Below are 13,521 nucleotides of genomic sequence, written 5' to 3'. Positions count from 1 at the left end.
GTGTTATCAGATGTAAATGATTAATATGCAACAGTAACTTACATGATGACGTGCGTCTCTTCTGAGTCATATTCATTCTCTTCTACTACATTCTTGCATGGCGCGTCACGTTAAATATCGCTGCCGCAATGAATTGTGGGACGTCTGTTTCTCCTTTCCTCTCGCATAGGAAAGTCCAGTGTACCGTATGCTAAAGGAGACAGGAAAGGAAGTATTGAAGCTCCTTTCCTAAGCATTTAGAGCATCCGAACAGCTCGTATAATGGCTGCCTATCAAATACCTCCGGGAAACTTCCTAAGCAAATAAAACAATTCAACCGTGCTCAGAGTTTTGATCATGAATGTAGTGTCAAAATATTCGAACCACAGATGTTCAGAGCAGAGGAAAATGCTTTAAATGTTGCTTTACCAAACATATTACAGATTAGAGAGGTTCATCTACAATTGTCAGAACACAAATGAAAATATTTATTACAACATAAGGAAATTGCAGAAATGTTTTGTTTTTTTCCCCCCCTAAAAATTGTACAGATTCACGGAACAAATCTCTTTACAGTAAAGTTTAAATTTTTAAGTGCAAAATGTTTTAGCCAAAAAACAGTTTAGCAAAAATCCCTTGTTCTTCTACAGCAAACAGTAGCCACATTGGGGTAAAAAAAATATAATAATAATAAAGCAGTAGTTTCATTTTTCGTTCCCTTATAACTATGGTACAGTAAATGGTACAGCAGGCAGTACACGTGACACACGGGACTGATCCGAGTCGAAGACGCAAAAGTGAATCAGTGGAAATGTCTCAATATCAGCAGTTTCATCTCTTGGAGAGGAAAAAAAAACGCGACTGAGCGGAAAAGCACGAGAGAGAGACGAAATGTAACGAACACCTTTTTTTTTTTCTTTTCTCCAAACATAATGTAGCTGCATAGGCACCGATCAGTGTGTGTTGTGGGGGGGAATGCTGTGTGTGGCACACGCCCTGCTCATGTGACAGGAGTGGCAGAGGAGATGAGAGTCCAGGGGGAAGCACTGCGAGCCGGGCTTGTCGGAGAGCTGCTTTCTACACTCCTGCGGAAAGAGAGAGACAGAAAGATAAGGACGGGGATATGAACACAGGAAGTGAGCTCAGCCACTTCATAACGAAAGATCAGAAGAGTTTGTGGCTGTGATTTGATTTGATGACATTTGTTTTGGCAATGGGACTAAATAAATGTATGGGCTGTAGATCACCCACCTCGCAGTGGTAGCACTCAAAGTGATAGTCCTTGTTCATGGACACGACCCTGAGGATCTCCTCGCTGCCCTGGGACGCAAAAAAAATGGAGACGTCCACACGGAGTTCGTTATTATCATTTTTGGAGCACTTTCAAAGTCAACTTTATTATTTCAATTTCTGCGACATAGAGGAATCGAAAAAATCCCTTCCTCGCCGACCCACGGTGCAATATAATAAGTACAGAAGATAAGTTAAGTAATATATACAGTAAATAAATTCTAAATGGTGAAAAAGGAAAAGTGAGACAAAATCTAAATGGGAAATGGAAAAACTAAAGATGTGCAATAAAAAGGACATACTGTACAATGTGCAAGAGAAGAAACGTAGGAATGCTCTTCGAGGAAACCTAGAACTGATGGAACACACGCAGACTAGGGCTGGGCGATATATCAAGTTTTTAAATTCTATCGATATATTTTCAAAAATATGGAGTCGCCATCCAGCTAAAAAAATATGGAGATATCGTTTTTGGTCCATATGGCCCAGCCCTAACGTAGGGCGCTCGTACTCACCTCGGTGGGTAAGATGGGCTGTAAACAGGCTGCACACTTGGGGGCAAAAGTCCTGCAGAACAACAAGGGGGGGGGGGAGTTTATTACTGTAGAAAGCAGAAGTGCCCACACTGCTGAGTAATGTCTCGGAATGGAAGTGGGACGAGTACGGAAGACATTCTTCGCGCGTTACACATACATAAAACCCATTTCGTAACAAATATTATATGTATGGAAAAGAAAAAGGACGATTATGCTTTCGTTTACTTGAACTTGAACGGAAATATGGGACCTCCAACGTCACATGGGAGAATTGATGTTTCGCATAAGCGAGCGACTCACTTGTTGTAGTCTGCGACGCAGTAGATGTTGCTGTGCTGGTCCACGGTGAACGGCACGCCGTCCAGCGCCTTGGAGCAGACCACGCAGCGGAAGCAGCCGGGGTGGTACGAGTTCCCCATGGCCTGCAGGATCTGACGCCCGGAGAGAAATCTGTTATTATTACAACTCATTTCTGCTGATGCCTTTGTCCAAAGCGACTTGCAGAATAAACTTCATTTATAGGGTATTTTTGTATCAATACACGTCACAGCAAATTTGATAAATTCCCCTTTTTGATCGACAAAATCTCCGTCTCGGTCAACAGTATATTAACTGATCCACCCGTGATATATTCGATGCCGCTGCCGACGCCAGGAAGTCTTCACTGCAGCATATTTGAACATATTTATTTTCATTATTCTTATTCTTTGTATAGCAAATTCTCTCGCATCAACGTGCTACGGAGTGTTTGACCCTCCAGAATGTGCAGACGATGACGCCCCGTGGTTCTCAGACACACTGGTACAGTAACCGTATGTTTATATTTTGGGTTTAGTCTGGTTCATATTTGGTAACAGACATTTTAAGCTGATCGTCACAGAGCCTTATGTTTTTTTCCGATTCATCAGAAACCCAAGGCAAACATTCCGCTGAAATCTACCGTGGGAACCCGAAGAGGCGCCAACAAAAGGACGTCACTACATTTCTCTGACCCCTGGGAAAAACGGGGGGTGGTGGTATTCTCGAAAGGAATTCTGGGAAAGAGGATGCAAGTGAACGAAGATTTACCCAGAGGCGGGTTGAGGGGTTAGACCATGTTCCTTTAAATCTAACATAAGTCCTAATGGTTAAGATGTATGTGTGTGCTTCTTCACGTGGCATTTTGTGTGTGTGTGTCTCTCTCTCATGCACACACACACACACACACACACACACACACACACATACACACACATACACACACACACAACCTCACCTGTTCGAGAATAAGGTGGCCACACACACTACACTTCTCAGCAGCCGCCTGGAATCCCGAAAACTGTAATTAAATCAAAGAGAGATTACCACCAGCACAAAATCGTTGTGTGTGTGTGTGTATGTGTGTGAGTGTGTGAGAGTGAGTGTGTGTGTGTGTGTGTGTGTGTGTGTGTGTGTGTGTGTGTGTGTGTGTGTGTGTGTGTGTGTGTGTGTGTGTGTGTGTGTGTGTGTGTGTGTGTGTGTGTGTGTGTGTGTGTGTGTGTGTGTGTGCAAGTAGTGGTTATAGTTAAGGTTAGAGAGCGAGTCTTCCAGCAAATTAATGTTACCCTAGGTAAAGTCCCCAAAGATGACTTATGACAATGTGACTCTTTGTGTGTGTGTGTGTGTGTGTGTGTGTTTATAGTTAAGGACTGAGTCTTCCAGCAAATCAATGTATTTCTACAATGTCACCAAAAGATGACTTATGACAATGTGACTGTGTGTGTGTGTGTGTGTGAGTTTGTGACTGTGTGTGTGTGTGTGTGTGAGTTTGTGACTGTGTGTGTGTGTGTGTGTGTGTGTGTGGTGGATGACAGAGCACGCCTCGACCTCAACTCTTACCATGTAATCCTCTTTACAGTACACAGAGCCGCTGACATTGTAGAAGTCCTTGTTCCTCAGGGTGCGTCCTGCGGAGGGACAGAGACGAGGAGGAGGCAGGCGCGATGAACATTTTTTGATAGTGACGTGTGTTGTTTTTTAAAGGTGTGACTGTGATAGAAATGGGGGGGGGGTGTGCGCGCGCGCAGTGGACACTCACCACAGGACACGCAGGTGAAGCAGCGCGTGTGATAGAGGTGGTCCAGAGCCTGGCAGGCGTTGTCCGCCCCGTACACGCCTTTCCCGCACTTCACACAGGTTCCTGTCGGCACAACGGGGAGTTGGGTGGGGGGCGACACACAAACATGCATTTAATCCAGAGTAATCGCTCTCGCTTTACGGCGCATTCCGGGGAGGATGCGTGTGAAATCCAAACTCCACGCACACGGCGTCAACACTTGTAAGTCCCCTCGTTCGCACCACCTAGGGGATTTTCACACAGTCTGAGCCCCCGGCGGCCCGTGCCAGCCTGTCCGCTCATCCACTCCCGAGTGGCTCCGGTGAAGCTCTGTTATTAAAAAGGGGGGAACTCCACCGGATCTAACCTTTTTTCCTTTCTTTTTTTAAAAAATGTTATTTTGCCAGTCGCTCCAGAAAACGGATGACTCCCTTGCTCCCCCCCCCCCCCCCCCCCGACAACGGGAACAACTTCTCTCTTGACGTTTGGAAACTTAAAACTACTTTTGGGGGGAAAAACTCAGAAGTAAATTACAGAGGTCAGGAATAATTTCCCCAAATTTAAGGCAGTGAAACGGATGCCCGGCTGTCACTTTCACCTTTTCTTTTCCATCTTAGCGGCACTACAGTTCGGAACGGGGAGGGAAGTAGACACATGTAGGACTCTAAACCTTCTCAACTGACATCTTTCTTTTCCATCCCACAGAAAACAGCTCAGCACTAAGACCGGCCGCTAAAATGTAAAGTGGAAAAGTGGTGGTCCAAGCGACAGCCCCTTCCTGTGATCTATTTAAGGGTCTTGCCTGCGTTTTTTTTTGCTTTTGCTCTTTTTCTCCTTCGCCTGTCTAATGTGGCTGAGGGAGTGCCACACACAAATCCAGACTTCCTACACTCTGCGATCTTGGACAGTTCCCGGTCGATATTTAGGAGCAGCGCGCCCGCTGCGCTGCCAAAGCCAGAAACCAGAGAGGGAGCCCGGGACGTCGACTGGGAGTTGTTGTTGTTGTTTTTTTTAAATATACCCTCTGGAAAGCTTGCTGCATAAAGAATACGCTGGGCAAAATGATCGGGTTAAGTCTCTGGGACAGAGTCCGGGGATACGGAAGGTTGCAAACTAAGCAAGAGAGCTTTGTAGAATAACTCCATAAGGTTTTGGTGAACAGTCCTTGATTTGCTCTCTAGGTTTTCTAGCGTTGAAGCATTTCCCCCTTCATTCGTGTGTGTGTGTGAGCGTGTGTGTGTGTGTGTGTGTGTGTGTGTGCGTGCGTCAGCTGAGCTCAGAGCTTCTGATTCCTCCCTTAATGGCTGAGAGGAGTTACAGTATTGTATGTCCCCTCCGGGCACACATACCTGAGCAGAAAAAACAGGCTGCAGCACACCGCCCCTGCGAGCGCGCCACACACACACGCACACGCACACACACACACACACACACACACACACACACACACACACACACACACACACACACACACACACACACACACACACACACACACACACACACACACACACAGCGTTACTGTGGCCTGAAGTCACTCAGGGGAAAACACACCCTGCCACAGAGAAACAATACACACATGTATATTCAGCCAGCCACCGTAACACACTCCTTTTTCCTGCTTCACACGCACACACACACACACACACACACACACACACACACACACACACACACCGAGGCCCTCGTCCTCTGTGACTCACAGTAATAGTCGCGGTTGTGTTTATACAGAAAACCTGTGTCATTTGTGTCTGAGTGTTATTGAGGGAACGCTGCCGTTTAATGGCCACGTAGCCGCGCCGCCTTATCCCCTCGACGTGCGACCTTGCCCCTTCATGTTTTTCAGATGCAGGTGTGAGACACTGGATGTTCCGGGGGCTTTATGGATTTCATATTACTGGCGTCTCGGCAGTGAGCGTCGCAGGTATTCTTTCTCTTTCACCAAACACTACATCTGCTTGTCTGGATCAGTGAAGCCCGAGTGAGCGCTTGTTTTGGGGGTTTTTCCTCTCCCTCCAATACGCTTTGCCGGCTACAGTGACCTGCATGTCTCTGCAGGTTCCGGGACACAATCCATCCATCCATCCATCCATCCATTCATCCATCCATCCAGCCATACACACTTTGAACTATTAATCTGTCCATCCATCCTTGCATCCACATCCACAACCCTTTCATTTGGAGAGGAACCTGTGATCCCACACCAGGCAGCGAGGGGGGACAATAATAACACGGTGAGGGCGGATGCCGGGCGAACCCGGCGCTCCTGCACGGGACGCCGTGCGGGATGGGTGACGCCGCCGGCTCAACCTTCGGGATGCGGTTGTACCATTGGTGTGTAAATACGGCCCCCATGTTTTTAAACTTTCTCTCTCCAGCCCCGTAAACTATTGTTTGAAAAAAAAAAAACAACCAGTATCTCACCAAAGTACTCCTGGCGGCTCTCCGCGCCCTCTCTCCCGGCTCCGACTCCCGGCTCCTCCTGGGGTTTGAGCGGCGCCCCGGCGGACGACGGCCCCAGCGCCGCCGCGCTCGGTTTCGAGAGCGCCGTCAGGGCCAGGGAGTGCTCCTTCAGCGTCAGGCCGTCCAGGAGCTTCTCGCCCTCCAGCGCCGCATCCCTCAGGAGAAGCCGGGTGAGCTCCTCCTGATAGCGGGTGCCGGGCAGGTCCGAGTAGCGAGCCCTCTCTCCCATCACACCCCCCTCTTTGCCTCTCACTCCCACCTGCTGCTCGTCCCACCACTCCGGCCCCCCCGGGTAGCATGCGGCTGCGGGACTTCCCACGGCAGGTGGGTAGGAGTGTCGACTGTCGTGGGCCCCTGGTCGCATGCCCACCTCCAGGTATTGAGTCCAGGCCTCCACGGGGGTGACCCCGGCCCTTCCCGGAGCGCCGTAACCAGCCACAGAGCCCGCTGTCTGCATGGAGGGGGACGGCTGCTGTGGGGGGAGGCCTCCAGAGGCCGAGTAGCGAGAGTCGTAGCCCAGGCTGATGCCGCTGGTCCGGTTGCTGCTGCAGCGGCTCCCCATGGGGCTCCCTCCTCCACCACCACTGGCCGTGCTGGAGGCGAAGCTGGACCTGGGGCTGACCAGCAGCGACTCCTGCAGGCTGAACGACGAGCATGGGCTCACAGTTGGCCCCGGGGGGTAAAAGAAGCTCCCCCCTACACCTCCACCGGTCACATCGGACGGCCGATGTGGCGGATGAGAGAGGGACGCCGGCCTCGGGCTCTCCCACAGTTCACTGCCTGTGCTCAGGCGTTTGTAGAACAGAGCCTCCTGAAGGGAGAGACGCTTGTGCCTCTCGTGCTCGGAGACGTACCCCGGCTCGGCCATGCCGCCTCGGGGGGCCGATCCATAGCTCGGGTACGGCGGGGGCACGGAGAGAGGCGGCGGCTGGGAGAGGAGCTGCTGCCGTCGGACCAGCTGCTGGAGCTCCAGTGAGTAGCGCCGCTGGTTGAGGGACGTCTTGGAGCCATACGTCCCCATGGGGTCGCACTCGGGGCCCAGACCGGACTCGCGCCTCATGTGCGAATCCACGCCTTCCCCCAGGTAACAGGAGGCCCGCTGCTGCGGGGAGCGACGCCTCAGCGGTGCCAGGGTGGAGGGGTGAAGCGGCTGCTCGCCATCTGAGGGTATGGCGCCCACCGCGGCGGAAGTCTGTGGTGAGGTGAGGAGCTGAGAGGGAGGCATACCCATCCCTCCCCCTCCTCCTCCTCCTCCTCCTCCTCCCCCCCTCCCACTCGCTGGAACACATGCATCACTTGTGGTTGCAGGGGCAAGCGAGAACTGGCCGGGTCTCGAGGGCGAGGCAGCCGCAGAGCCCGGAGCCGGTGGCAGGCCGCTGCCCCCGCCGCCGCCTCCGGAGATGCCAGCGTTGGCGTTGCTGTTGTTAGAGTTGCTGGCAGAGTCGTGTTTCTTCTTTGAGCTGTTGAATTTCACACTGCCCGAGTCGGTCAGCTTCAGCTTCTCCAGCAGCTTGCTGATCGGCCTGTCCATGGTGAAGCCGTTTTTTTTTTTTTTCCCGGATGCCTCGTCCGGGGGCGAAAGTGGAGCTTCTCCCCTGGGAGGTTACAGATTCGGCGTGGACAGGAAAAATACAGTGTGTGTGTGTGTGTGTGTGTGTGTGTGTGTGGGAGAGATGTACAGCAGAACAAAGATGTTCGAGGGAGTCTAGAGCTTTCACTACGACAGTTGAAATGTCAGCGTTCAAAATACAAAAAATATATATATATATATATATATAACTGGCCTTGGAATTTGCTAAAAAAAAATAAAAAAATGGATCCCTTATATATATACACACACACACAAACACAATAAATACAACAAAAAAAACAGATAAATAAGACCCTTTAAGACATTTCAGGGCGGTTACATGGCTGAAGTCATCCGGTTTGCCTCTGTGTGGAGGATCCACGGGCGCAGGTAATCTGTGGTGAGCGACAATCCATCTGGGATTACAGGCAGAGAGAGAGAGAGAGAGAGAGAGAGAGAGAGACAAGTTACTGGGAGTTCAGCGGACGCGCGCACATCCAGGACACTTGTGCGTGACCTGTGGTCGCGGAGGGCCTCCTTTGTGGCCCCTCATGTGGCTCCACATCTGCATCTTCTCCTGCGATGCCCCGAAATGTCCCCGTGGCCGAAGTCGGGTTTTTTTTTTTAAATTCAAAATCGTGGTAATCCAGTGTGTGTGTGTATTTGTGTGTCCGTTTTTTTTTATGAAATTAGAAAATAAAATTTAAAAAAGCAGGATCAGCACTTGGTGTGGGCTCCAGTGTGGAGGAGATCAGAGATCCTCTCGGGCACCGACGGTCGACTCACCCGACTTCTGCCATTCATCTCGGGTCGAAATGTGCTCGGGGAGGGAGACGCAACTTGTCGAAAAGAAGTTGAACTTATAAGAAGCCGAGCCGCGGCTCCTCGCTCCGTCGGCTCCGATCGGCTGCTCCGATCATTCCCCGGGCGGTTTGTGTTTTTTCTCCCCCGAAAGGAGAAATCCGCTCCGGGACTCGGTGGAAGAGAGAAGTTTTGGAGACACAGGACGGAAACGCAGGGGGGTTGGTGCTGGTGCTGCTGGTGGAGGGGGGTGGAAACCCCGTTACACTCGCATCCCCGAGCGGACCGGTGCCGGACCCAACGAGCCGCTGCGAGATAGATCCACACGGGAAAAAAAAATCCCTCCCCGTGTGCACTGCACGGTCGACAACTTTGTTTCTTTCTTTCTTCCCCCCCCCCCTAAATAATTACTGACCTCCCCCCTCTTCTTCTTCTTCTTTTCCTTTTTTTTTTTCAACGGTGTCGAGCTGTTGACGGCGAAGCGAGCTGCTTCCGGTTTCGGCTTTTCAAAATAAACCACTTCCCCCCCCCCCTTCCCATCCCAGACAGCCGTTAAACATTCAAACGTCCGAGTCAAATGGATGACAACTGTCCCGTCTGAAGCACGATTCACTGTTTACAAAAGCACTCATCTGTGTTTGTTTTTTGTTTTTTTAAAGATGAAGACTTTTAACCAACCTGCGTGAGGAAAATATTCAATTTATTCAATATATTCAATATTCAAAATTCAATTTTGTCTGAAACGTGATGTGAAAAGTTTTTTTAACCTGTTTGCCATGTGCACTCCGGGAAGAGAAGTGCCTGAAACCCGCATTCTCCCGAATGACCAGCAGGGGGACGACTCCGCTTCAAGTCCGCTCTATAGAAACCTGTGAAAAAAATGGGCCTGATTCTCCCTCAATTTATATGGACGGTTAACATTTTACAGAGGAATCGCCAGCTCGAAGTCTTCTTCGCTACGGCATGATGTTCAGTTTATAAACGAGGATCTCATTCGGAGTCAAATAGATGATGAAGGACCGCATTGCATTGGGGGCCTCGGATACCGTGTGATTGACAGCTAGTAATGTCCACTTCCTTGTCTTAAAGACGGGCACAATCCGTATCAGAATTTAGGTTTAAAATCTGACCATTTTTCTTTTTTTTCCTGAAGCTTCTTTATGTTAAATTTACGTTGTTGTGGATAACCATGTCTCTACACTTATGAGGGCACATCCAGCTAAACATAAGGTTGTAGTATTTCACAACAGTCCCACAATAAAACCCACCTTCGTGATAGTTATGCTGCTCAGTGTTTTTGTTCGGTGCTGATTCAGCTGACTATCATGCAAATGGGGTGGACAAAATAATGGAAACACCTGTGGCACCACAAGCCGCAGCAGCCTCCAAAAGGCTTTCTGGATATTATGCAGCTCTTACTTCCCACTTTGTTATTTACTCTGTGGACCACCATATGTAAAGATCTACCTCACAATAAAGTTGTTGTTTTTTTACTGAATGCCCCCCCACCCATTATGCTGAGAAGCAAATGTTGTGAAAATTAAGTTTATATTTCAAAATGCTGATTTGAGGCTGATCATAAGATGAAAAACAACATACAATCACTCCTTTGTTGTTGTTGTTGTTGTTGTTTTTTACGTAGCCCTTGTGTAGCATGTGCACACACACACACACACACACACACACACACACACACACACACACACACACACACACACACACACACACACACACACACACACACACACACACACACACACACACGCCTCTTTATTGTGAAGGTGACATTCGCGTGCTGCGCGTCTTGAGCTTGACACATCACCGCTCCTTTATCGGTGAGCGGCGGCTCGTTTCCCCGGCGGGCCGGAACACCTTTCCAGCAGACATGGGCTGTTTCGTCACTCATACACAAAAACTCCTCAGAGGAGGAGGAGGAGGAGGAGCCCACTCCGCCAGGACCTGCTCCCTGCAAACAATAACGCCCCTAGAATAATAATTTTTAAAAGGTGAACTCATAGTGAGTTAAATAAATCTGTATTTTTTTGACAGATTAAAGTTTCTCTTTAAAAAAAACAACGTACTTATCAGTCAGTATTCATTTAAACGTAACCCTACAACTTCATAGGTATGATATTTTTGACATATAAACCCGCGTGGGTTTAAAAAAGTAGCCCCTCTTATTGCCTTATATTTATTTGTTTCTCTCTTGTACAAAGACAGTACAGACTTTCTATTATATTATATTCTATATTATCAAGTCAATTTATCTCAAAACAGATAGATAGACAGATAGATAGATAGATAGATAGATAGCTAGATAGATAGATAGATAGATAGATAGATGAACTCTATTGATCCCAAACTGGGAAATTATAGGGCAGGTATCAAACACATATACAAATATAAGAAATACAAATGTAAAAAAATACACAAAACTATACAATAATAAGGATAATGAATATAAATGATGTACATTATAAAATGCATGTGTTTTGCTTGTGATTAAGTTTTGGTTTTTTTAGTAGTAGTAGTTAAACCAATTTATATATGTTGTTTACTTCCTCTGCCTCAGTTTTTTTTTTTTAATGGTTCCACATCAGAGCAAAAAAACGAAACGATTCTATCCACAACTGCGTCGCTGAGGGCAACGGCGGCGCTACTTCGCCGAGCCACCAGCCTGTGGAATGCGCGGAGGGACACGGCGGCGCGAGGCGGCCGGCGGATTTTTGCGGCGTGTCTGTGTTCTCCAAGGACGATAGAGAGTAAACATCCCCGCGACTATTCCAGGACCGAGGGACCGGCATGAGTCAGTGGCTGATTCCGGCCCGTTCCTTTTTTTTCTTCTAAGTGGCAGTTAAAGGACACAAGCAGAAAAAGAAAAAGAAAAAAAGAAAAAGAAAAAAAAAACACAAGAAGAAGGCCCTGATAAAGGGCCACAGTGTGTTTGCCCTGGTGTGTTTGGATAGGCTTGTCTGCCCCAGAGCACCCCCCCCCCCCCCATCCCCTCCTCCTTTCATGGCCCCTGCGGTTCACCGGAGTCCCTGCAGCCTGTGCAGCCTGTGCAGCCTCTGCAGCCTCCCTCCACCTCCATATACGCGGCCTGCGAGTGGGAACTTGTCTGAAAAGCCAACAGAGAAATTCTTCTGGGCTTAGTGTCGGAGGCAGCTCATACAAAAACAACACTTTGAAGAGCGGCTGCTGCCCCTTGTCTGCTTGCTGAATACAGTCATGTCACGTCAATGATATTCGCAGACAAAAGGGACACTTGAAGGGCACTCTCCGTTCACATCAATCTTTCTCTCTCAGTGTGTGTGTGTGTGTGTGTGTGTGTGTTAATTTGTGTAATTGTTTCTTTAAAGGGGCTGGCGTATAAGCACAGGTATTAGACACTGCTTGTTTGGGTTTTTTCTAGGGGAAATTTGACCTTTTATGTTCTGAGTTATTTCAGTAGATCAAGGCCCCCAAATCAAAGGGACTCTCCGAGTATTTCACTGCTTTAAAGTTTGAGGGATAAAGGTCAAAACTGGTTCAACGCAGACTGACTTTGCATTTAAAATATGAGAGAAGCTTCCAAAACCCTGGCTCATGACTGACCTTCACGACCCCCCGAACCTCCAGGGGTCAGGATGGTCCAAAAAGGGAAGGTACTGGAAAAACTAACTTCACTAACTTGTCTTTTTTTCCCCAGCATTTCTCATAAACCGTCGTCATTTTATTTTGTGATCCTGTGACTTCATGATTCGACACTCTCGAGAAAGAAAACAAACTCAAATTCACAACATGTGACTGTGGGCGTCACAAATATAAAATCACTACCAAAAAAATCAAAGTCAAATACGTTTGGGGGAACCGCTGCATTAAACCCTCCCTGCTTGCGCGGTTAAAAAAATAAATAAAAGTTGAACTTAGAAGTGATTAAATAAAGACCAAGCTAAGTTAACCCCGATGACATCACTGGGACATCACCAGGCGGTTATTATCTCAGACGTGACTAAGCTCATCCAGGAGACTTATATAACTGTTTACTCACACTGACGTCTTCACTCCTCATGACTGGACACTTTGACAGAAAACTAAAACACAAGTCAAAATAAAGGGTCCACCTCAGTTGATATGTTTCTATTCTGCTGCAAGTTCCCTGAAAAATGAAAATAATGGTATTATTATAAAACAACCGACAGTGACACCTTGGGGTTATTAGGGTCCATCCAAACACTGGGTAATAATGATGCACAATATGACATTTTATGGATAAACACGTAACAGTGAGTACGTTTTCTTCTCTAACTGGCAACAACACTATTCTGAGACATATCCTGTGTATGTGACTCTTTATGGAATTTATTATTCATTAATTCTAAAAATGAGATCATTTAAATGGCAAAAACAACATATATGTTACATTCTGAGATGATTACTTAAACTTAAAAAATGTTAATTTCCAAATGTAAGATTTAAGTTGTCAAGGGCTCACGTACAGTACATAATCTCACACAAAGACAGGAGATACTTTGACACTTAATAGCCTTCCGTGTGATGGTGTTTGAACTTGTTTGAAAGAACCGATGGGGGGGGGGGTTAACAGTAACAACAAAAAAATGCATAATTTTAACATGAGAATAACCTGAACAAGAAAACAAACAAACTGAGAACGAATCGATACTTTCAGAGTTTTTTGTTTTATTCATTTATCTTATTAATAAAACCATCTTTTGATTTAAAAACAAACAAAACAAAACAAAACAAAACAAAACAAAACAAAACAAAACAAAACAAAACAAAACAAAACAAAACAAAACAAAACAAAA

General features: G+C 47.4%; 1 protein-coding gene across 1 annotated transcript; it reads right to left on the bottom strand.

The window, feature by feature from the left end:
* Window positions 1–371: 371 nt before the first annotated feature.
* Window positions 372–9,163, bottom strand: ajuba (ajuba LIM protein). Its single transcript, XM_035613277.2, has 9 exons — window positions 8,699–9,163; window positions 6,304–8,328; window positions 3,862–3,963; window positions 3,663–3,730; window positions 3,061–3,123; window positions 2,106–2,236; window positions 1,785–1,836; window positions 1,231–1,299; window positions 372–1,064 (listed from the first exon to the last, which is right to left on the bottom strand). Exons 2-9 carry the CDS (start codon window positions 7,871–7,873, stop codon window positions 933–935), a joined length of 2,187 nt encoding a protein of 728 aa, XP_035469170.2. The 5' UTR covers window positions 7,874–8,328; window positions 8,699–9,163; the 3' UTR covers window positions 372–932.
* Window positions 9,164–13,521: the final 4,358 nt, after the last annotated feature.

Source organism: Scophthalmus maximus, chromosome 12, assembly GCF_022379125.1.
Source record: "Scophthalmus maximus strain ysfricsl-2021 chromosome 12, ASM2237912v1, whole genome shotgun sequence".
NCBI lineage: Eukaryota > Metazoa > Chordata > Actinopteri > Pleuronectiformes > Scophthalmidae > Scophthalmus > Scophthalmus maximus.
Note: the sequence above shows the minus strand (reverse complement) of the source record. Positions and strands in the feature narration are given on the sequence as shown.